Below are 26,567 nucleotides of genomic sequence, written 5' to 3' on the forward strand. Positions count from 1 at the left end.
AAAAAAATTAAGAACACTATGAATGTTATTGTGTACAGAACATTGTTACCAAAAACAATTTTAAACTATAAAAAACCGAGACAAGAGGATAAAAAACGCTCAAAGATAGAAACGAGACTAGCGCTCAATTCTTTTAAAATCCATGGTTTTCTCTATAACTAATTATTCTAACCCATACACAATATAAATATAACATGTGTCCATGGTATTAAAATCAAAGTGTACACTTATTCATCCCCCATAGGACTTCGTATAGTCATACAATGTAGTAAGTAACGCTACTGCTTACACCCCAATATTAATAATATTCCATCATATCTATACTTTTATTGAACAACAAACACATAATACAATGTAGAGTTAGTTGTATGTATGTATGTATGTATGTATGTATGTATATAAATACAGAGTACCTACCCCTCTTTAAATTAAATGTACAAAACTATTCATACACATTTACTTTACTGAGCAGTGAGCAGCAGTAACTAACTCTGTACTCCAGTGAATATACATATATTCAATTTTATGAGTTAAACAATTATGTATACTTCATTCAGAAATACCTACCAATTTTAGTTTTGACCAATGACTCATTTTTTTTAATATATAACTATACAAAATCCAGCGAACGTTTTTAGAATTATATTCAACAAGTAAAAAAGTAATAATGGCGTTGTCTCTAAATAGTGCAACAATACTGAACAAGGGCACTATTCAAAGAGCAGCGCGTTTTCAGCCTGAGATTATTTTAAATGCATCGTCAGCTTAATATCGATAAATATCTATTTTTTCTCTACTCTTATGAGAAGGTAAATCAATAACAAAAATAAAAATCATTTTGTCCGACAACAGGGTAAACGGATTGTCACAGTCCGGCAGTTGAAATTTGAAGCTCTTTTTCAGTTGAATTTATTTAAGAATAAATAGAAGAAAAAACCTTTTATTATTGCATAAATCATTTTACCTTGCGACAAGATCGAAATGGGCTTCAATAGGCGTTGAATAAATAGATGGATATTAAGAAAACATAGAAAATTACAAACATTACTGCTGAAATATATGAATGAACTGTCAAAAGTACCTAACTCGTTTAATGATCTTATTATTCTATAAACCACTGCTACTTTTTTTATTTAAGATTTCAGTTTGCTTGTGATTGTCATATTGACTGCTTGACGTCATTCGTGATTTTCCCAATAATTAAACACAATTTTATTAGAGGATTTTTCTAAGATAACAGAAGGGAAGATTAAAAAGATAATAACCTTTCAATAAACCTAGAAATTCGTCAAGTAAAGGATTATAATATACACAGCCTTTGAAAATCACCGTTAGCAGGTCCTGCCCAGAGTAGTGAGTATGGAGTACAGGAAAACTTGAAATAAAATGGAGGTATAAGAATGAATTTTGAATGAATATAATGTAGTTTATAATATTAAACATTGTTTTTAAGTCGCTCATGACCATGCTTTTTATGCGACTATTAAAAATAAAAATGAATTTTTGTTGACTTCAAGTTGAGACATAGTCATTGAATGAAATAAGTACAACGATACTCTAATATTTCAATATATAAATATCGATATTTTAATTGCAAGGTAATCATTCTCAGTAGCTAAATTTATTCATGAAATATATACAAAAATTCTTTAGTTAAAAATAACTATATGAGACATTACCAAAAATTACAACACTTCCAAAAATTAAAAAAATACAAAATTATCACAAAATCGAAAAAATATATTTTTTCAAGACCACCAAACTTTTTGTAACAGTTCACAACAAATTATTTAGAAAGTTTTTGGATTCAAAAATGTTGGTAATTTGTTATGTAAATAATTTTAGCTATTGACGATAATTGGCGTTGCAATGTAAATATCGATATTTAGCGAAATGTAAGGCTGTTTTTAAATTATTTTTTTTTAAATTTCTTTATACAGGGCGTTCTGTTATTGACTGCAGATCGTCATCCTGCAGAATAAGCTCATAACGACGAAGGAAAAAGTTATTTTCCACTTTTGGATCTGAAGCCTACTTTGCGAGATAATTAACAAAATAAATGAATATATCTTTATCGAATCACAGTTCAATAAAATAACTACACTGCTTTTCTTTCTAAATTAAGTGTTGTACGAAACCTATCGTGCGATATCACATACCGTAAGCATTAATTTAGCAAAACGGACCAGTCCGTTTTGCTAAATTTATGCTTAGATACATATACTTCGAGACAAACCAAAGTATGTATGTTGTGTGTTGACGTTGTAAAGTGAGACAATGTTTAAGATTTTATGTTCTGTATTACGCAATTTATTCCTCCTATCCCGGACCTATTTTAATATATAATTTGATACCTCCCACATTCAATTTTATTGGTGAATCATATTTTTGTTTTCTTTATAAATAATAACAACAAAATATTTTTTTTAGTATTCCCTACCCAATGCAATCAATTTACAATCAATTATTGTTTTATGATAGTCCCCTCTATATTATAAAGTGACACCTGCTAATTTAATGAATTTGATAGGTCTGTGAATTCATAAATCTTTCTATTTTCCCATAGTCACATCTTCCGCATCAAGCCTCAAATGGAAATTTGGTATAGAGCTTTTCCATTTGTCTTGACAAGCGTATCGAGTATCGTGAGAGAGAGTATCGTGATATTTATTTCAATAACTATAAAATAATGGTGGTTTTTAAAAAACTAATAATATGTGCCGGTAATATTTTATCATAAACAAGTGAAAACAAACAATTGACTGAGTTAATTGTTGAAATACCATGTATAGTCAGTGTTGATTTCTTTATCACATTACACATACAAACATGTGACACATACATAACTGATAATCATGTATAGTACATATTATAAAATTTCCGTCTAATTGGCGCCCTCACGGGTAAACAGTGATGTTTACGAAAAAATGTTTCAAACAAAAGTTGTTTAATTTTTGATATGGAACATTTTTTACATTTGAACTTTTGTTCTATCTCTAACGGTTTACAAGATGGGTCCTACGGACCCAAGACCCAATTGACCTATGATGCTCATTTGCGAACTTGGCCTCACTTTTTACGTCCTGAGTACGCTGTAAAAATTTCAGCTCGATATCTTTTTTCGTTTTTGAGTTATCGTGTCCACAGACGGACGGACAATGGACTAATTAGGTGATTTTATGAACACCTATGACAAAATATTTTTCCTAGCATCATTATTTTTAAGCGTTACAAACTTTGGACTAAACTTAATATACTATGTATATTTCATATATACATGGTATAAAAAAACACGATTTTTTTTGAGTTGAAAATATTAAATCTGAATAAATCTGTTCATTGCATTCTTGAATCAACTATAGTATATAAACGCGCCGCGGTGCTTTATAGTGCATATAGAGACATACACACACATATACAGAGATATATATATATATATATATATATATATATATATATATATATATATATATATATATATATATATATATATATTTATATATAGTTGAATCGACAATGATGACATGAACCCCTCAACGCGCGCCGTTCTCAGATTGCAACATGACTCATTACTACAATTCAATATACAATGATTATTATTTGTTGTTGTTGTCGAGTAAACTCAAAAACTAACCGACAATAACTTAACGCACGAGTTTTATAAAAAAGTTTTTTATCCAAAAATTTTTAGTTATTAAGTTTTTTTGAGTTTAAAAAACATAACCGTGAAGTGATTTGTTTTTAGTTTTTGATAAAAAAAAATGATTGTACTTAATTGGATTGATAATATGGATAGCAAAAACTTATGTGAGTCAAAACATTAATTTGATTTGTTTAAATGTTAATTAAATTCTTGATGGGTCATGCGATTAATTATTATTGTTTTCATGAATCATAATTTTTTTTTATTTACAAAGTGTTTTAAAAATATTGAAGGTGCTATTTGTAAATTTTCTATTTTTTGAAAGGAAAAAATATAGCATTATAAATTACAACACAAGTTATTTTGAAATTAAAATATTTATTTTTAGTGATTATAAAGCAAATTTTATTAAAAAAATTCAATTGATGTAGAAAAATAAAAAGCATTAACTGTCAAAAAACAATTGATAAAATGTCAAATTTTTTTGTGAAATAACCATTTATTTGATAAAAATGTTAATTTTTTCACAAATTACAATTGTATTTGTACTGACTCAGATTGATTTTCAACAACTTAAACTAAATTACCAGTTTAAAAATAGTTTCCGGGAAATTCGTTACTTTGTACTGTAGAAAATTAAAATAATAAATACTTAAGGTATTCGTAAATATTAAATTATTTTCTACGGCATGATAATAAATTTGCTTACTACTAAAACTGCAACCTCAATTATGCGACTTACAGAAAAATATCTACGTTATAATTTCTAGTATAATTTGTTTTCTAGAACTTTGTTTTTGATGAATTTTTATTCATTTTACGAACATTAACACAAAAATTTTTTGGTTATTTATAATAGTTTTTATACACACGTTAATAATTTCAATTTACAAATTATAAAATTTTAATTATGTATACTATAATTAATTCAAATATTTTAAGAAAAAACACAGTTATTCTAAAGTTTTAAGTGTTCATTTCCTTCGACGGTCCCCATGACTTACTATCTCTTTATTTTGTGCTGTTTCTAATATTATATACCCTCAATTTGACTACATGACTCAATTTGACGTCAAATTTAAAGGAATCGAAATCTGTTTAGCAATGATCCTATACACCTATGACTTTCTTAAAATTGATGATTTTTAGTGTGAATACAATAATTTTCTAATATAAGGAGATTCAGAGCATATTTTTTCAATGCCATCCTTCAGAAATTTATAAACTTTCAGTAAAAGATTTTTCAATTAATTTCTCCTAAGATTACAAAGTAATTAATTTTTACGTACATCATCTTTTCTTGTAATAAATAATTAGTCTACAACAAGTAAGAAAGCCAGACCACATACTGTGAACAAAAACCCTCAGTTTTTCGTTCTCGAAAATTAACATTTTTTAAAAAGCAACATTTCGTATAATAAATAAAAAGTTTTTTTTAATTAATACTTTATAAGTGTACAGGATTATTTATTTATTATTAAAATATTATAGGTTATTCTCACTTTTAATGTTTTAAAATTTGTTTAAAAGTATATTTGTCATTGACATTACATTGTGAGATTTATTTTTAGAATATTATTTCTTGCTTTATGGTAAAAAAAAGAAGCTATTTAGTTAAAAATAGCTTACTTTAGTCTGTGTATCTCGACAATATCAGAACATGCTTTATCGATGTCTTCCACTGTGTATAATTATGTCTGAAAACTCTGATCTTAACGCAAGTCACATCAATTTTTTCTTTCAAGAAATTTATTTTTTAGCTTACAAAAAAATATGCAGTGGCAAGAGGGAATCTAAAAATAGTCCAATTTTATAAATTTAATAATTAATTTCTTTTTTAATGAAATAATAAAAATAGATTGGAAATTTGCACATTTTGTCCATTTTTTTAAAAAACTATCAGTCAGTTTATTTTGGCATTAATCCTTAACTATCTATCAACACTTAATCACAAGGTACAGATATAACAAATTTTCACAAGCATGACTCGAACAAAACGAACAAATATGAAAATTCAGCACGAACGTCACTCAAATAGAACGAATATAAAAGTTTTACAACTGACTTCTTCACGTGATACCAACAAAAAAAGCTGAAAAGTCCAATAAACACTAAAATCATGAACAAAATCAATTCTCTCTATTCTAGTTGTTGAGGTCACATCCATTGTGGTGGCGATTCAGCATTCATAATGCTATTTTTTGCTTTTCGTTCCTCACCACCCAATGGCTCGGCAAACTTTCAAAAACCGGACCGTCCGGCAAAACATTCTAAGCCCATCACTGCCTCGCCCGTCAGCTTTTGATTTTTATTTGTTTGAATGATAATTTGGTCAAGAGTGGTCTTATATATGTTTCCTAAAAATCGGTTCATCCATTTAGGAGCTACGTGACCATCTTTGTATCTGTGTGTCTGCCTGTGGTTTCGTAGCTCCTACACGGATGATGGAATTTTTTTTTAAACAGCTACCGACGAGCATTGCCAATCAAATTACCTTTTAAACAATCAAGCAAACATTAAAATCGGTTCATCTGTGAAAGACCTACAAATTTAAATTTCATATTATTTCGTTTAAACAGCAATCATTTGAAATTTATGATTCCCAAAATAAACATCGTAAAATAGTTATTTTTCGAAATAAAACTGAAATAAAATTTCGAAGTAGATACAAGAAATAGATGTGTTTTAAAGAAATCGCCAACAAATGATTTGAGTTTGTGTCAGGGTAAGAAATCCGAAGCATTTTTCGAGCTAAGTACTGCCAAAAACTCCAGCTGGACGTGGAATATTCTTTGACAACAAATTTCAGTATCTATATGACAGTTGGATAACATTAGGCGCTTGATTCGGTTAAGCGCTTTCTCATATTTCAAGTCCGTGTATTTTTTTTAATATCACTTATAGCTCATGTGGATTAAAACTATTACCTCCTCCCCCTCTCTTCAGTGGAAAAAGTAAGAACAGTCTGCGCATTTGTAGGTTTATTTTCATTTTATATGATACAAATGTTTACTGCGAAAATCAATGGAATATTTGGGATTTCCGTAAATATTAGTCATGACATTATTAACAATTCGAGGAAAGATTACTATTTATTCTCTATCAATTAAAAAAATTTCTAAACAGTTGTTCGATAAGATATAACTTTATTATAAAGTCAATCAACAGACTTAGACGGTTAGTCTAAGAAGTGTGCTCTCAGTGTTTTGAGTTTTAAATTTTACTAAAATACTTAAAGGTTAAAATATTTTATTAAGAAAACTTAAATAATTAATAACAAAAAATTTATTTTGAAAAATTTCAAATTATGGCTTTAACAAATTATAAAATTGTTGGTATGTTTTAAAATTTTTATTTTTTTACTGTTTTAAAAATTAGCATTGAAATAAGTTTTCTTTTATAATAATTTCATATTTATCAGACGACGTTTTTCCGTTTAATGGAGATTTTCCGATGTTTTTGTGGTATAAATCCATATTTAAAAAAAAAAGATTCAATTATAGTGTGGCTTGTGGTATGTTTAGCCCAACATCTTTCTTATCTACGATAATACTGACCTAATATTTCACCCAACTTGATTTATCAGACGATATCTTTCCGATTATAAGTGAAATTTGCCGGTGTTTTTGTGATATTAATACGTAATTTTAAAAATATTCTTAATTATGTTTATCCTAACCAATTTTTAAGCTACGAACAAACTTATTTAACGCGGCTCGAAAACTTTTTGATGACGTAAGATTTATTGGATATCTTTGTTTGTTATTCTATAAGGAAGATAATTAAATAAGAATGTAAAAATCGTTTCGCCCGACAACGAATAAAAGGATATGTCTGTTGCTCTACCAGAAAATTAAAATTTTCTCGAATTTTCTAGAAGTTGGCGACATCTCTTTAATTTAATGTCGACAAATATTATTTTTACATTTTTTGTTAAATTCAATTTTTAGAAGAAAACAAGTGAAAACAAACAATTGACTGAATTAATTGTTGAAATACCATGCAAAGTCAGTGTTGATTTCTTTATCACATAACACATACATGTGACACATACATAACTGATAATCAAGTATAGTACATACTATAAAATTTGAGCCTCATTGGCGCCCTCACGGGTAAACAGTGATGTTTACGAAAAAATGTTTCCAGCAAAAGTTGTTTATTTTTTGATAAGGAACATTTTTTATATTTAAACTTTTGTTCTATCTCTAACGGTTTACAAGATAGATCCTACGGACCCAAGAACCAATTGACCTATGATGCTCGACCTAACTTTTTACGTCCTGAGTACGCTGTAAAAATTTCAGCTCGATATCTTTTTTCGTTTTTGAGTTATCGTGTCCACAGACGGACGGACGGACGGACAACCGGAAATGGATTAATTAGGTGATTTTATGAATACCTATAGCAAAATTTTGTGCGTGGCATCAATATTTTTAAGCGTTACAAACTTGGGACTAGACTTAGTATACCTTGCATATTACATATATGCATGGTATAACAAATACACGGATATTCAATGAATTAAAGCATGTTATAAATTAAACCTGGCAACATTGTAACATATCCTATCACATGTTGCTCATCTGTTAAAAAGTATTTTATTTATGGACAATCGTACTAAGGAAGACTACCGATTTTAATTGGAACCTTATTATAGGTCACTTTATGCACATAAAATATTATTCCGATGCATGGCTTCACCATAATTACGATTGTTAATTATAGTAACACATTGAAACTGAAAGTAGAAAATTTATAAGAAACCCACAACACGATCAAGTACAATATTTAAAAGAAAAACACACAACACGATAAAGTACAATAAAATACAAAATTTGTATGAATAGTATCCGAATACCATAAACAATAATATCCAACGTATTTTTAAAAACACAAAAAACGCAAAAGTCAAAGAAAGCATATTTTTAAATAACGAAAGGAAACAGCTGTGAATACTCAAAAGCACGGTTTAAACACAATTCAAAATTTCTACAAAAAAAATATATACATATCAGCCCATTCTATAATCTTTTTATTCAATGAAAATGAGCAGCTTGGTGAACAAATGAAAAGTCCAATTTTTTAATAGCGCTTCGCTGCGATCTTAAAAATGTACTCGAATATTGTCTTTTCATGAGTAACAACTATAAAGTTTTTCAAAAATGAATGAGAAAAAAATTCAATTAATTTCTTGTATAAACCGTACATTCAACCCGTTCAACTACGTTTAAAATTGTCTGCAAGTTAATTCAAATATTGGCGCGTTTGGCTTCTGGATTAGACAAAATATTCATCGGAAAGCAATCTTTGTTTATTGTTTTTTTGTAAACTAAATGGTCAATTAATCCTATTTAGGCTCAAATAATCTCTAAATCGTTGATTTACATAAATGTAGTTTTTGGTACAAAGTTATTTTTTTCAGCAAAAACGTGAATAGAAAATATAAATATTTTCAAAATAATATAGATTTCTATTCTTTACATGTTAAATATCAAGAACTCTGAAAATTTATAGCATCTAACCGAGACAGTCAATGGTCCTAAAAAATTAACATCTTTATATCGTTAAAAACTGCCTATTTGGAATAATATTTCTAAGCGCATGTTCTTAGAAAAACTTTTAACAGGTTCTTTTTCTCAAACCACAACATATAAAATAATAAATATTTTATATTACTTTGTATTTGTTTGTTCGTTCACGAATAAATTTTTGTTGTTAAAGAAATTAGAAAGACTGGTTTCATTATCCATGGTAAATTGTGTTTTTGCAGTGTCTTCACTGAATTTAAGTGCAAAGGGTGTAAACAAGTACAAACAAGTAAAAAAATTTATAATTACATCTTCGTTTACATCCCTTTAACTCTGTCAGTCAATTTAACAATAAAGAGATTCTATTTAATTGTCTATTCACTTGTCGAAAGAAAATAATAAATATATAATAGTTTAAACAAGTGAAAACAAACAATTGACTGAGTTAATTGTTGAAATACCATGCATAGTCAGTGTTGATTTCTTTATCACATTACACATACAAACATGTGACACATACATAACTGATAATCAAGTATAGTACATATTATAAAATATCCGCCTAATTGGCGCCCTCACGGGTAAACAGTGATGTTTACGAAAAAATGTTTCAATCAAAAGTTGTTTAATTTTTGATATAGAACATTTTAACATTTAAACTTTTTTTCTATCTCTAACGGTTTACAAGATGGGTCCTACGGACCCAAGACCCAATTCACTTTTTACGTCCTGAGTACGCTGTAAAAATTTCAGCTCGATATCTTTTTTCGTTTTTGAGTTATCGTGTCCACAGACGGACGGATGGACAACCGGAAATGGACTAATTGGGTGATTTTATGAACACCTATGACAAAATTTTTTTCCTAGCATCATTATTTTTAAGCGTTACAAACTTGGGACTAAACTTAATATACTATGTATATTTCATATATACCTACATGGTATAAAAAGATAGATATTCGTTGTGTGCGTAGTCATGGTAGGGACAATAAAATCGATGCCAGCGCTTCCAGTGAAAAATATTGGCGATTTTTGAGATTAAAAATATTAGAGCAGAGAAATCCATTTATACTAATAATAAAATTCATTTTTACTAATTTCACCATATTTCTATCACAATTTTTAATTTACTTAGTATATCTTACATTAAACTAACCAAAGTACACAAACAGACCCAAAAATTTCCGAAGTTAATATTTTTTTGTTTAACACCTTTACTGTCGTGATTAGAATAATTCTCACTCAATTTCTGAAAGACTTTATTTAAAATTTAAAAGATCAAATTATATGAAGATAGAAAAAGTTTCAACCACATATATCATTTGAAATGTCATAAAAGTGACTTATATTTTGAATTGAGCGTGAGCAAAATGCTCCAATAGTTCTATCAAATTAAAGTGACACTGAGGAAAAGAGAGTGTAGATATGAATGCACATACATAAATATATCTTGCTCAGTACCACTTTGATTTGATAGAACTCTAACTCGAGTGCTGACGGGTTAATATCAAACATCGTGTGTGAAGCCGTAGGAGCAGTAAAGTATAAAATATAAATATTTTGTAAAACATAATAAATGCGATATTCTATTCATATATTACAAGAATATATTATGAGATATTATTGTATAAATTATTTAAGTTGGGTATATCTTGTTGAAGCACGGCATGTTATTTATTGTACAGTCCTAAACATGTTACAGCAGGTATTATTGTTAGTTTTCTATTTCTAGTAACATGATAGCAAAGATAAAACTTTATTGGTCTAGGACCAGTATAGGGAAGTTGGTCCGAAAATCCAAATCGATATTTTCAACTTCTTTTTTACTTTCTATAGCCAGGGCCAGGATAATGTATTAACATTTACATTGATGTCTATGTGCACGCAGGTGTGTTCACTTGTTCGTAAACATTTTTTCCTTCACGATTTCTCAGTGATTTTTTTTTCTGTAAAACTAATATTTACAGAAATACTAGATGAATCGGCCACAATGAAAATAAAATATTTGTATACAAATAACTGAACACAAACGTTGTCTTTATTCCATTTATGCGAGGCACATAGATTAAATTGAAACATCAAAAAAATATTGCAAATTGAAACTCATGCCATGCCAAGTTTATCGATAATTGTAGGTTAAAGTCATGGACACAGGCGAATATTCTCTATTGCCCTTGCAAACTTTTGGCTAAAGTATCCGTAGATAGCGTTTTTATACCATGTTTATATGAAATATACATAGTATATTAAGTTTAGTCCCAAGTTTGTAACGCTTCAAAATAATGATGCTAGAAAAAAATTTTGTCATAGGTTTTCATAAAATCACCTAATTAGTCCATTTCCGGTTGTCCGTCCGTCCGTCCGTCCGTCCGTCTGTGGACACGATAACTCAAAAACGAAAAAAGATATCGAGCTGAAATTTTTACAGCGTACTCAGGACGTAAAAAGTGAGGTCAAGTTCGTAAATGAGCATCATGTGTCAATTGAGTCTTGGATCCGTAGGACCCATCTTGTAAACCGTTAGAGATAGAACAAAAGTTTAAATGTAAAAAATGTTCCTTATCGAAAATTGAACAACTTTTGTTTTAAACATTTTTTCGTAAACATCACTGTTTACCCGCGAGGGTGCCAATTAGGCGGAAATTTTATAATATACTTGATTATCAGTTATGTATGTGTCACATGTTTGTATGTGTAATGTGATAAAGAAATCAACACTGACTATACATGGTATTTCAACAATTAATTGTTTCAGTCAATTGTTTGTTTTCTCTTGTTTTTTTTTTTAGATTAAATGCAGTAATAACATATTTATAAATCGCATTTCTTCCGAAAGCTGAAGATTTTCGGAAAAATACTTTTGATGAAAAATGTTAGTTTTTTTATGAGGATAATTAACTTTCTAATATTCTGATCAAACTATGGTGTCCCACATCGAACTCGACAACTTTTTTTTAAGTTATTTTTTGATTTTTTAATATTTAACAAATATTTTTGCAAGTGCCGAGTGTTGAAGAAAAATCTCGCTTTATTAGCCTCTAAGCTACATTGCTTTCTTAAAATAATTAGTATGGCAGTGTTTAAAGCACTTATAGAAAGTTATTATCACTATCTGGAAAGTTGTTTCCTAAAGTTAAATCTCTCAAAATGATATTTTTCGTATTTTAAAAAGTTGTTCGGCTTTACCTTGAAACCAAACTCTCCAATTTTCTAATAGTTCTGAAATTACTGTCAAAGATCCCGACTGTTCCTAGACCAATTACTATCTATTATTTAAAACCTGCATGTTCAATGTATAAATCATTTGAGAAAATACGATATCTAGCATAGACTGAGTATATATATTAACAATTATTATATTCAGAAATGTATAGACTAGAAGTTCACTCAACTATTTACTCTGAGACAGAGACTTCCTAAGATAGGACTGATTTAAATCAATTTTATAGAATAGATTTTTAAAACACTGTTTTCCAGTAATTTAATACATTCGACATTTAAATTTTATTACCACTTCTACAATTTCTCGATTAAGTAATTTATTTTTCTACTATCTTAAATGGATGATGGCCAATATTTTCAGTCCAATGGCACTTCCAACTGTACCACAACATTGGAATGACATCTTAACTGAAAAAAAAACTTAATATCAACCTCATCGTGAGATCAAATATGGCAAATGGAGCCACGAATGTGATACAACAACCTACCGTACGGGGTTGAGTGATGAAGTTGACACAAAAGCATGAGTTATTTGTGTGAAAGTAATATACTGTCTAACAAAATACAAATTTTGTTGTTTTGAAAGGCAACATAGTTTTAAACAATCTTTTTTTGATGGGTTCTACCGCTTATAAATATTATAACAAAATACTGATATGATTGTCACAACCACGTCAGCAGGTTTATTGGGTTTATTTAAAATATAATTAGATGTCTTCAAATCAGTTTTGAACCATCTACAGATGGATTACTATTGATATTAATGTCTTAAGTCTACCGCTGTACCAACTGCGCTATCGTTGGTTGTTATACGTATACCTATACAAATATGCTATTAATTATAAAAATGACCAATAAATTTATTTCAAACTCTCTATGAGTTAATAATAACAATCTTCATGTAGTTGACATAACCACATATAGACTAGACATGACAGGATGTGTTTGTAATAGCAAAATCCTATATTTAAAGCAAACGTAAACTTTATTTACACGATTATATATTCCAACTAAGTACAATTTTCATTTTCCATCAATAAAATGCATGACTTTAAACTAAAATCAATCTTTCTTAGAAGTATTGATTTTGTTTATTCAGTGATTTTGTATCAATGAATTCATATTTTAAATTCAATCCTATTCTAGTTTTAAATACAAATATTTAGCTGTGCTTGTTCCAATCATTAGAAATTGTTTGAAAGTATTTTTATTTTATTTCAATATTACGCGGTCAGATGAGATTGTCATTATTTTAATTTTTTTTCAGTGCACTTAAAAAAATAACAAGTGTAGAAATAATAGATAAGATTGTAAAGAGAAAAAGTGGTACGATATAGGGAACTCTACTTCTATATAGTATAATAACATTGTGTCCATGGCAAGGATTTTTCTAATAAAGATCTAAGAGAAGTTACAACAGACCTGAATTCAAAATTCATTTTGTTGGGCAAATGGTTTTTAGATTATTTTAGAGTTACAGTTATTTTCAACATGTAACTTTTAGTTGCAATATCAATATATATTTTCTTTGTGGAAATTAGCTCTAAGCTTAGATTGAATAGGTCATCCTTGAATGGAATAAGAAAGAAACAAATGATAGTGGTAACCCATGGAGGCAACACACGCTATCTTACATTTTTACTCCAAAGGTCAACCATTTCTTTTCGTGTGTTGAATCGATTCATCCTCATAGTAGATAATAAAAATACAAAATTATTTTTTATTATTATAGTTTTTTATTTAAATAATTTGGTGATTCTGAAAAATCATAATGTACTCATTCATATATATATAAAAGGTTAAAGTGTATTATCCTTTTGGAAAATTGCCAAGGTTTTCTGTTGTTCGTTTTATCATGAAAATTTTTCCCGGTTGTGATTGTAAAGTATAAACAATTATACATTAGTGTAGCAGAGAAGTGAGTGATTTTAAAAACGATGTAAAAAGTAATTCTATCAATTTTCTCAAATTATCCTTATCCTTTTAACATCGTAAACCACATTAAGAAAATTAAGTACTCGAGAAAAACAATTGTTTTTTATTGAAATTATATTTAGTTCTGAAGTAAATTCGATTAATTTAGTAAATTATTTAATTCTTTTGAGTTATTCCTTGAAGTTATTCGTCTGACGATAAAGTATTTCTAGTAAAATTTTAATCTCTTCTTGTTGGATCTACTGTTTCAGAACTCCAATGTTGTTTGGTGTTGTTTGGGTAAAATGAATCACAGAGAAAGCATATTGCTAAAGTGTTTGCCATTATGAATGGATGAATGAATGAAAAACGTGATATATTGACTTAACAATTCGATACAATTTACTTAAAAAGAAGCAATTAATTTTTTTTTCAGTTTCTTTATCTAATTTAAAGTAGTAAAATAAAAGTTAATTTTGAAAAATTGATATTTCTTTTTACATCATTTTCAAAATCGAATACTTTTCTGTCTCATTTTGTATAAATTTTATTACTTTACAATTACATAAAAATACGTGCTTTTATTGATTTACAGGCGGCTAAAAATGTTGTTATTATTCCCACAATGCGTAGGTATCTTGGTGAGACTGGTTTGAGGGTTTGTTCATGTTAACGTAAAGACTTGCTGTTATTCGAAATCGTTCTACAGGACGTAGCTTTACCTTTGGACTGATTGAATGTCGAACCTCATTTGAAGCAAGCCTTACGCCATGGGCACTAACACAATTAGTTCAAATTATTGGAATAGCATAATATGATTCGCATCATCTACTTTTTTTAAACGCTAAATTAGTTTTGTGATGAACGGTGATATGAGTTAGTAATCAATAATTTTTTTCCATTGCTGGAGGCTCTTAGTTGGTGGGAGGACATGGGCACATTTTTAGCGTGCCCCTTATCTTAACCCGACTTCTTTTTAACACGCTTTTATTATATTCATACGTATGTTAGTATGTAACGGAAACTTTGAACATTAGTTTAGCCCCCTTAAAAACGTCAGATTAACTCGAAAACGTCAGATTAACTTTGGGATGCTTATCTAGAACTGATGAGAATAAAAATTTAATGACTTTATTTGATTATCCTGATCAGGATTTTCAGGAATAACGATTTTCAAATCTGAAAATATAAACATTTATTTGCGCTTCCACTATATTTATACTGGATTTTTGATAAATAAATAATAGTCTAAAAAACTAAAAAAACACAAAATAAATAAGAGTTTAAAACAACTAAAAAAACACGCTAAAGAGTTCTACTAAATAGTAAAAAATAATTTCTTTAAATTCAAAAAAATCATTTTATCGTAAAAAAGCGTGGGGTGCTCTTTAAGATATTTTATAATGACTTTACTTTTATCTATATCTGTATCCTATATAAAATATTTGCAATAATTCACATTTAGTACCCCATGCTTTTTTACGATAAAATGCTTTTTTGAATTTTTTAGTTCAGCTAGTTACAAAAGGGTGCTTTTTAGTTTTTTAAAACTATTATTTATTTAGGTAGAAACTGCACCAATATTCTCCCTGCAGCTCGTGAAAATAAAACTGTAGAGAACGTCCCAAGCATAGCATTATTTCATGTTTATTTCTACAACGAAAGTTAGTTATAATTAACGAAGTACCGTCTGCATGCTTTGAAATCGTTATGTCTCACTTCTAAGTTTAATACATTTGGTTGGTTTTGTGCGTGAAGGAAGAAAAAATTTATCCTTCACGATTGGACACTCTTTGACGGATTTTGAAATCCTGTAAAGAAAACTTTACTAATGTTTTTATAAAATAGATAGAATTAATTGATGAAAAGCCTCAAGAAATAGGTAAAATAATATTCTGTGAGAATGTGATTGATCGTTGGGTTGGGTGTCTTGACGCATCAAAAATTGTCAACATATAGTAATGTATTTAATAATATTACGTGTTGTACATTTACACTATATAATTTATAACAACAGGAAATAGAAACTTCTATTTGCAAAACATAAAATAACTGAACCAGTAGCTCAAGATAATCGAATAAATGTTCTTTTTTTTTAAACAAAAACTATAACCGACTTAGAAAAATTCACTAAAATATCTTACAATCAAAAATATTATACACTTACAAGAGACCTGGATATTATACACTTGAAATTGACACCAATATTATTTTCGGAGTTGACTGAAAACGTAATTTTTGGTCAATAGTTTCGAGATCCGTCATATGCCTTATAGTAATATGTTTTACTTTTGAAGCATATATTAGAAACTAACTCTAATTTTAATTGGTGAAAACTGTATCGAATTCGAGTTTATAATAACTTGAAGTTGGTGAATAGATTTGTCATTCCATCTTTCTGTAATCAAAAGGTACTCACGCTCCTTACTTCCATTACCCTTCATGATGGACCAAACTATTGAATAGAAATATTACTTAAGCGTTATTTTCGTAAAGTTCACGAAGCAGTCAGAAATATAAGCAAACAAGGAAAACTGTTAGTTTTACACCTTCGCACACGGTAATTAAATTTTTTTAGATATAAATTCAATTCATATTACTCCGAAAGAAGATTTTGAATTTCATTTCAGAACTGAATTTAAATACTATTTCGAAGACTGCAAACAAAATGACTTATTAATTTAAAAAAGGTTATCCATTGACCGACGCCTTTAAAATTCTTAGATTTTGCATTTATTATTCGATGATTCTCCTGTTAGAATAACAAGAACAAAAAAAATCCATAATTTTGAAATTTGGAGGCACAATCGGAAATTTTTCTGATATACAAAATGAACTGCCGCGAATTTTCTTGTTTAAGAAGTTGTTAACAGGGTATAGCTGAGTACATGTACAGTCTCAAAAGTGATATACTTGGTATGTTTTTTAAACGTGGGATTGTAGTCTAAAACTTTATACTAGAATTAATAACTTCCTTCAATTTCGAAGTCGTTTAAAAATAACAATGTATATTCTTATGTAGTACACCCCTGGAGTGTCATACTAAAACAGACCTTTCTTTTACAACCCACAAGTGATATCATCAAATGTTGTTACAGCAATGTTATTATTTTATATTATTGAAAAAAATTGTATTCGATTCACTGGATAGAACTGTTTTTACTTGGTTAGTTACATTCAAAATTACTGCAATCCTCAATTCCCTCTCTTGGTTTGTCGGCATTTCTAGTTACTTATATCTAGAGACAAATCCCTCAAATGAACAATCTTTGGATAAATCCACGGAATAATCTTCTCCAAAGCAACTTCAAAAATTAGAAAATCACGAAGCTCGTAAGTATATCTATTCCAACAGGAATAGCAGGATGTATTCGCCTAATATTTATTTCGCATCTAGAACTTCGCTAAAATAGATTTTTTTAATTCAGTATCAAAAAAAAACTCAATACCTTCAATAACTGTTCTTTTTCCTATCCTTTTCTTACTTCTCCTTTGCCTCCTTTGTTCAACAAAACCAGTAAACTGTTTTCGATAAATATCTTCAAAGTTAAAGACTTGCCAAAATCCAATATTATCTTTAATTATCATCCTATAGCATATCTCTTTATTTTGCACTTCTTTGTTTCTCAAATCATCCTGCATTCAAAAAGTAAACATCTGTTTGAGGATTAACTTGACTATCTGCACATATAACGATTATGTTTGTTCGTAGAAGTAGTTCATAAAAATATACTCAGGCGGAATAAGGGAAGTGAAATTCCTGTAATAACATATTACCGACTTTTGTATTCTAAAAACTGCTCAAAAAGAATTTTTTGCTGCCTTGAAGAATCTTTTCTTAAAATATAACTCCAAACTTTTGCTTCCTATCATTTTTATGGTGAAATAATTCGTTCGTAATTGATTGGCCTTTGATTATATTCGACAATGTTTTCTGGGAAGCATGCAAAAGAACAATGTTTCTAGATTTAAAAAAAAATAGAATTCAATTTATAAAAAGTAACACTTAACTTAAACCTAACACAAACCGAAAATAACATCCGGAGAGGATTAAACATGTATGTTTACCATTTCGAGAAACTGATATTCTGCTTCTACAAAAATAATACAACTTCAAACAGGATTAAAGTTTTTTTTCTTCCAAGTCACAGTTTATGATTTTGTTTTTATTGAGGCATAGTAATATTATTAAATTTTTATACAAAATGTAACATCATTTGAAAGTGTTACGTAAAATAAATCTGAAGTTAATAAAAACATACAGGATTAGGTACCTCGAGTTTTAATAAGTTTTATTTATTATATTAGCTTATATATTCTTAAACAGTTCTCTTACCATTTGGTTGCCCTCTCAAAATGACCTTTCTTCATATAAACCATTTTTATTATAATTTTCTAAAGGAAGGAAAACTTGGAGCATTAAAAGGTCTTCTTTACCGTTTGCTAAAGTGGTTGTTACAAAAAAAAATCGGGAAACTTAAAATAGGTTTTAGAACCATTGAAAACATAAATAAAATTCAAAACATTTCTAAAATCACTACCAATTTCTAAAAATGTTTGACATATTTCTATCACCTTTTGGAGAATGATTTTTAACCGAGTCAATAATTTCGGATTGATTCACTTGTGGGTTAACAATAAATGAAGATATAGCAGCCATTAATCACACATCCACTTTATCACTTTGATTAAAGCTCGATAATTTGAAATCCAGAAATATCTGCAATACAATATATTCTGATTTTGGGCAAAAGGATGTTAATTTCTCCACCAGAGATAGTATTAATATTTGATAGAATAAAGAGTTTAGTGATTTTTAAAAACTCAATTGTTTTTTTATCTCAAATTTACTTTTAATCCGCCAAGATATGTAACTATCCCATACAATTCCCCAAGTATGCAACTATCTATTAGTCCGTTTCTGAGTTATCGTGATGACTACGGACAGGAGGACAAAACGGACAAGCGGAAATGGACTAATTAGATAATTTTATGAACACCTATACCAAATTGTTGTTCGTAGCATCAATATTTTTAAGTATTACAAACTTGGAACTAAACTTGGTATACCTAGATATATTTCATACATGGTATAAAAATGAATTTATGAATGAACAACTTAAATAATCTCTTACACAACACTTGATTTTTAATTACACTTTGTAGCATTTCTATATATCCTGTATAATATTTCGAGAAATTCACTTTAACTAATATTGCAACTGTATAACAAACATATATATATAATATATATAGGAATATACAATGTACTTCCCAGTGATATTATTTGTATGTTCAGAATTGTGGCGACGTCGAGGCGGCCGCGACGTCTAACTAACATACAACGACAGACTGTCTTCTTACGTCGTTGTTCCGTCTCTTTTACACACATAAAATCTTACCTTCGCAAGCAGCAAAAAATAAATATAAAAAAAAAAACGAACGAACGATATTACAAAAAAGAAAGAAAAAATTTACCGTTAAAGTTTAGTGAACTATCATCACTCTCATATATCTTTTCTCAAATACTTTCATACAAATTTTAAAGTGAAAAGTTTATATTTGTCTCAATTCTTACCGACTACTTCACATACCGAAAATTGTTTACTTATAAAGAATGTTTCATCTGAGAAGGCGAATTTTTAAAATAAAACACAGCCAAGTTTTCGATTCAGTGGCAGTTTGTCATTTATAATTGTCGAAACGTCTAAGTTACATGATGACGAATTTTTGTTTCTAAGTTTCTTTAAACTTTCTCTTCCTGATCTCTAGGTTAAAATATTTCTTATCAAAAATGGAGTACAAACGGAAAATCAATAGCTTAATATTCTCGATTCAAAAAGGCTAAAAATACGAATAGCCTATGTTACGGAATTTCGAATCTTATTTTCGTAATATGAAAGCATAAAGATGGTTTTATATTCAGGAATGATTATGTTTTCAATCTACCAATGTTTTTGCGCAGTATCGATAAATAATTTATTCTGGACTAATTTGGAATGGTAAATTAAATTTAAACAATATCACTTTTAAATTTACAATTCTCTGGGTATCTGCTACAAAACGAATAAAACTTGAAAGGCATTAGAGCCTAATAATTCAAATGAGTTTTCGTAGAATTTTGAATCAGAAATATATATGAAGATGATTGACAATTTGAATCTAAGAAAAAAACTTTCGTAAATACCAAAACTTGTTTATTACATTGTTTTTGCATAAATTTTTCAAATCATTTCGACTTTTTGACTATTTTATATAAAAACGATTCCGAAATAACTTAATTTCTTTGTTTACTTATTTTGATAAAATTTATTTTTTAATTTCAAAGTCAAAATTACTTTAACAAAAACTTGCTTAGCTTCATATAGCACACCCCCCCCCACATATTTCAAATTTTTGTTTGCTTTTTTTATTATTACCAGATTTCCATAGAATTTTTATACAAAAATTTTGAGTAATTCAAGAAAAATTCTAAATTTATTTTTTCATTATTCCTAGGTGCGGATGATGGAGGAACGGCTAGCAGTAGTCACCTCCAGCACCTGGGCCGCTGGTGAAGGCCCCCCGGAACAGGTACAAGAACGACAACAAGTTATAACAAAACTTGAAACACAAGTTGAAGAACAGGTAAACATAAAAAACAAAACAAAAACTTTAAAATATTTTAAACTGTTGTGATTTTCTATTGCAGCGTCAACTTCGACTACAAGACGCTAAGCAAGTAGAAGCGAAGGCAGCTCGTATAAAAGAGTGGGTCACAAATAAATTACGTGAATTAGAAGAACAAAATCAATTATTACGTGAACAAAATTTAAAGTGTAATCAACAATTAGAATTATTACGTAATCATATTGCAACACAAGGTTTACGTGCGAGCAGTGTATTACCAATTAGGAACAGTTTAAGTTTAGATGTAAGAGAAAACGAATCACCACCTCCACGATCACTGTCATCGTTACGACGGCGTTCGGAGAGTTTAGAAGCATCACCGACACCACAAAATCATATAGTACCAGAACCATTGTATTCGAAAATTGAACCATCAAGTACACGGCATCGAAGACATCAATCTATGTGTAGTACAATTACCAATAAAGTTATGGATCCTAAGGATGTTCTCACCGATGATCTAACTGTAAGTAATTTGCAACTAAGAATTTTTTTACCCGAGTGAGCGACTCAAAGGAGTGACGTGTTTATCAGTCTATATATAGTGTGTCCCCGGATAGAGGTAACTATACTTGTAAATTTTCTTATTTTGTATTTTAAGAAAAAAAGTCATTCTTAATAAGAAGTTTTGCTTATTCTGAAAAGTATGTAGGTATATTTAAAACTTTTTAATAATGTACAGGGTAGCCAAAAATTTCGAATCACTATTTTTATTTTTGGTAAACTACCATTCTTTTTTATAAATTGGCGAAATGTTACTAAGAAAAGCTACTCGCAATTAACAATTATGGCTCTATACAAAATACCAAGAAGATCCGTGTACTTTAATTATAGCATCATCTTTTATTTGAACAAAAGCTGTAATTACTAAAAAACGTAACAAAGAAAATAATAATAAATCAATGAACATGTACTATTTGGGAGCGTATTTTTTTGTGGACTAGGCTAGAAAATTAAAAAGAAAATTTATTTTCTCAGGTAAACATTCACTAAGAATGGAATTGTCAAAGAAGGAAAGATCTTCTTCAAATTTTGTATGGAGTCATAATTGTTAATTTCAAGTAACTTTTTTTAGTAACATTTTGTCAACTTATAAAAAGGAAGGATAGTTTACCAAAAAAAAATAGTGATTGCAAATTTTTGGCTACCCTGTACATTATTGAGAAGTTTTAAATATACCTATATACTTTATAACTTCTTATAAAGAATGACTTTTTTTCTTAAAATGCAAAATAAGAAAATTTACAAGTATAGTTACCTCTATCCGGGGACACATTGTATGTGTGTGTTCCTATGTGGCACACTAGAGAGTAGAGACCAAACGCGTGGGCTGATTTTTATGATTCTTACGTCAATCGATTTGTCTTAGCCTTACAAGTACTACTGAAGATATGGTTAGGTTAGGTTAGGGTATATTGGTTGCCCACGAAAGACACACTTAGGCTACCTCTTTGGGAGCAGAAAACTTCATTTATCAGTTTCTCAACTTTTTGGAGAGGCTGAGTGCATCTCTTTGATGCATATACCACGCACAACATCAGCCCATCACAACTCTTAATTAAATTTATTTTGACGGCGGGAATCGAAGCCGCTACCCTAGGCATACCGCGAAAGAAAGTAATAAAAATACAATATGATGATCACCAGACACTATATTGGAAAAAGAACAAAATGAAAACCGAAGTATGTCAAATCGATTGACGTAATAATCATTAAAATCGGTTCACGCGTTTGTTCTCTACAGCGTCTCAAAGACCAAACATACATACATAGGCTGAAGTCGACGAACTGGTGTCTTATTGAATAGGTTGTTGAAAGACAAACTATGGTAAGTGGGGTAAAAAGTGTAAAATAAAAAAATTAATTTAAAAAATCAAAAAACCTGACTGCGTTAAATATGAACTGAAAAGAAAAAAAATCCAGCAGTTTGCATTGCGACTTTAACATTCGAGGCCCATTAAAATCTAGACCGAATTTTCAAATTTTTCCAATAATGGGTCCCGACTGTTAAAGTCGCTATGTAAACTACCGGACTTGTTTTTTTCTTTTCAGTTATTTTCAAATTGTTAGATATAGTCGCTTCAAGGAATACATAAAATAGCCATTATTAGGAAGTCCTCAATAGCAGCTCCGATTTTGATGATTTTTTTTAAATGTTTCCTTTTGTATTTTATTTAAAATCAGAAACCTTTCAAAAGGTGAAAATAATCTGATGGGAGAAAAAGCAATGTCCCGACTGATATATCAACACCCAGCCTCAATCGCTAATGATAGAAGATCAAAATTTCCAGAGGTTATTGTTTTTATACTGTAGGTATCATTTAAGAAATAATTTTTCGGGGAGGAAAGTTTATATGAAAGTATATCCAAATCGTCATTTTTAGTTCACTACTTAACCGATTTTATAAATTGTTTCATCTAAAGAATGCCACATTATCAGCAAAAAACATGGACCGTATTTTCTTTAAAAAAAAAATAAGGTTCCACACCGAAATTTAAAATTCATTTGTTATTAAGTTACTTACACCATTGTTATTAAGTTAAAATACAGTTTTTGTGGAAAAATATCAAGCGAAAGTGATTTTTTTTTATATAAGTTGAACAAATATTGTTTAAACAATATAAATAACCAGCAGTTGTCCACGTTATAGCATTCAATTCCCTTAACTTCACTTAACTTCTATAATGTTCACTATTTAATAAATTTTAACTTTTGGTGCGGACCACTAATTTTTTTCAAAATAGAATAGCCCATGTTATTTGCTGATAATGTAGCATTCATAGGTGAAAGAATTGGTGCGAAATCTTATTAATTTTTAATATTATATAAGCCCATGTTACTTTCTTGATAATGTAGTATAGAAACTTTCATCGTATGTTTCACCCCTTTAGGCGATTAATTTCGAAAAATTATTTCTTAAATGACACCTACAGTATAAAATCAATATCCTCGTGAAATTTCTTCTAATTTTGCCCCCCTCTGAAAGATTTCATCTAAAGCGTGCATACGAACCTTAAAAATTGAAAAGAATTGTCAATAATTTATAATATCGCTTAAAATTATTTTCAGTCGTTTATTATTTTCCATTTCATCGGTCGAATAAAATTTGTCAAATTTTCAATTCAGAATGCAAAATATTAAATAAATGTTTTTTTTTTCTCTTAGGCTGCAGTGGAAGGTCTTGTAATATTACCAAGTGAACCAGTCAGAATTTCAACGGATGGTGATACAACACACGATTACGCTGAAATCTACACACCAAATCGTGAAAAAACTCCTGGATGGATTCGAGATCCATCATCACATTGTGATGGTAGCACAAGTAGTACGAATAGTGGATCAATTAGTGAATTAGCCTCCATACCAAAACCGCCAACACCTCCTCTACATCGATTTCCATCATGGGAAGCGAAAATTTACCAAGTAGCCGCCGAGGGGCTACAGCTAACCGGGAGCAGTACACAATCTACGGAAGTACTAACACAACATCAAAATGGGACTGTGGTCGCTGGTGCTAGTCGTATACAACAGACTGCAAGTGGTGGTTATTGTGATATTAGTGTACCCGTTTATGCAACCGTGAAAGGACGTGCAAGTCAAATTCGTTCGATGCCATTTACCGGTGATTCGAGTGATGATAGTGAAAGCGATGGCGAAGGTGATCATGGTGTTTCAAGTACAGGTGCTCTTTTAGATTCTACAATACATACACGTGCCACAAATAGTAGTAGTGATCATACGGACTCATCGTTATCGGGGGGTTCAGCTTCCAGTCCTAGTAAAAGTTTAAAAACTGCATCGAGTTTATCACCAGCCAAACGTAGTTCTTCCGGGTCACCTTCCAAATGTAAAACCAGAGGTATGTAAGATGTGATATTTATACTATTTATTAGACTAAGATTAAAGGATAAGTTTGAAAGTCTATAATAATTTGATAAGGTTTCCGAAGAATCGGTCCGTTTTATTTTCCGCAAAGTTATCTAGCAAAGAGCGTTCGATTTATTAAAATTGTATTGTTAAGTCACGACTCAATTGCGTTTTCGTGAATTTTTTCCCAAATAATAACAAAAGTATTACATTCTTTTCTACTACTTTGCGGAAAACGAATTTCAGTGCTTCTCTTAATTTCAAGAGAAGCGCTTTTTTATTCGATCTTAGTCTAGAAGATACGAGTTCTCTGTAATTTATCATATTCTGTTGTAATACCTTCCTGAGAATATGGCGACGAAAGACCGTTAGACTAGTGTAGAAATTAATCGAAATCTGTTAAAAGCAAACTATTTTTTGATGCTATTTGCCAATTTAAAATGTTCCCTAACAGTATCTACAATTTTACCAAACAAGAAAGGGCTGCGCTTTTGTACAATAATAAAAAAGGGGGCTAGAAATGAGTAAATGGGTTTGCATTTATGGGTTAATATGAGTTTCTCCGATTTATACCAGAAATAGTAAGTTAGAACAATCTTAATAGCAGTTTTTTCGGTCCAGTCCAAAAAGGGAATATTTTCCAGAAAAAGATATCAGAAAGGTTGGATTATAAGAACCTACAAACATGATTGAACATTGGCAGAGAAACTAGCACCACGATGAGAGGATAGGTAATTTGGGAGTTCCATATTATCGGTCATGTAATTATTTACACCATTGGCGACTATCTTTATACAATTCGAACTCGCAAATTTATCGGTTTCTTTTCAACTTTTTAGTTTATTATTTTAAGTTTATTTAAGTTACCTAAGTACAGTTTAATTTATTTTAGTTTAATTTTATTTACGACTAAGAGTCCTTTATTATTTTTTTCTTTTGATTACTAACATTTTAAAATTAAAGGAGTTTCAGATACATCATTTGAATCGGGCATGTCCGATGATTACGCCATCCCACCGGATGCCATGTCATGTGATACAACGAGTATAGAATCATCAATGCCATCATTGTTAATGCGTGTCTCATCATACATGGATAGTCCAAATAAACGTGTTGAATCATTGGAAAAATCTGGTCATTTAGCAAAATTAGGTGGTAAATTAAAGACATGGCGAAAACGATGGTTTGTTTTAAAGAATGGTGTACTATCTTATTGGAAAACACAAAATGATGTGAATCGTAAACCACAAGGACAAATTGTTTTGGATGAAATATGTCGAATAACTCGAGCAGATGGGGCAGCTACTTTTGAAATATCGACGGGGAAAAAGACGTATTATTTAACAGCGGATTCAATTGCAACCATGGAAGATTGGATACGTGTTTTACAGGTAAATATACAGAACAAACTTTCTCTTTATTCCTAAGTAAAAATAGAACAGTTTTAAAAATATTCAGTCTCCTTGGCACTTTAACTCTTTTTGAGATACCCATCGATTCTGTTCGATATTTTGCTTTGTCTTCCTTGGTCTGACAGCAATATTAGCAGAAAAACTAAAAGCACTCACAACTTTCACAAATGGTGGCGGGGAGGGATGGCTCAGGTGTTCCGACCATCTAATGGAACGGGTTACAGAGCTCACAGATGCGGGCCACGTATGTTAAGATAGAGACTGTTAAGGCGACGGACATGCCAACTCTTTGCCAACTCTATTTCCAA

General features: G+C 29.7%; 1 protein-coding gene across 10 annotated transcripts in view; it reads left to right on the forward strand.

Annotated features, from left to right (window-relative positions):
- The window catches only part of LOC123292073 (uncharacterized protein CG43867), an 872,927-nt gene that overhangs the window by 833,948 nt on the left and 12,412 nt on the right, over positions 1 to 26,567 (forward strand). For 6 of the 10 annotated variants that reach the window (XM_044872589.1, XM_044872590.1, XM_044872595.1 and 3 more), the window contains exons 3-6: positions 20,809 to 20,937; positions 21,002 to 21,445; positions 24,146 to 24,839; positions 25,811 to 26,238. In XM_044872589.1, coding sequence (XP_044728524.1) covers positions 20,809 to 20,937; positions 21,002 to 21,445; positions 24,146 to 24,839; positions 25,811 to 26,238 — 1,695 coding nt within the window. The remainder of the gene's footprint in view (positions 1 to 20,808; positions 20,938 to 21,001; positions 21,446 to 24,145; positions 24,840 to 25,810; positions 26,239 to 26,567) is intronic. The other 4 variants (XM_044872591.1, XM_044872592.1, XM_044872597.1 and 1 more) reach the window with 1 other exon arrangement.

Source organism: Chrysoperla carnea, chromosome 2, assembly GCF_905475395.1.
Source record: "Chrysoperla carnea chromosome 2, inChrCarn1.1, whole genome shotgun sequence".
NCBI classification, from domain to species: Eukaryota; Metazoa; Arthropoda; class Insecta; order Neuroptera; family Chrysopidae; genus Chrysoperla; species Chrysoperla carnea.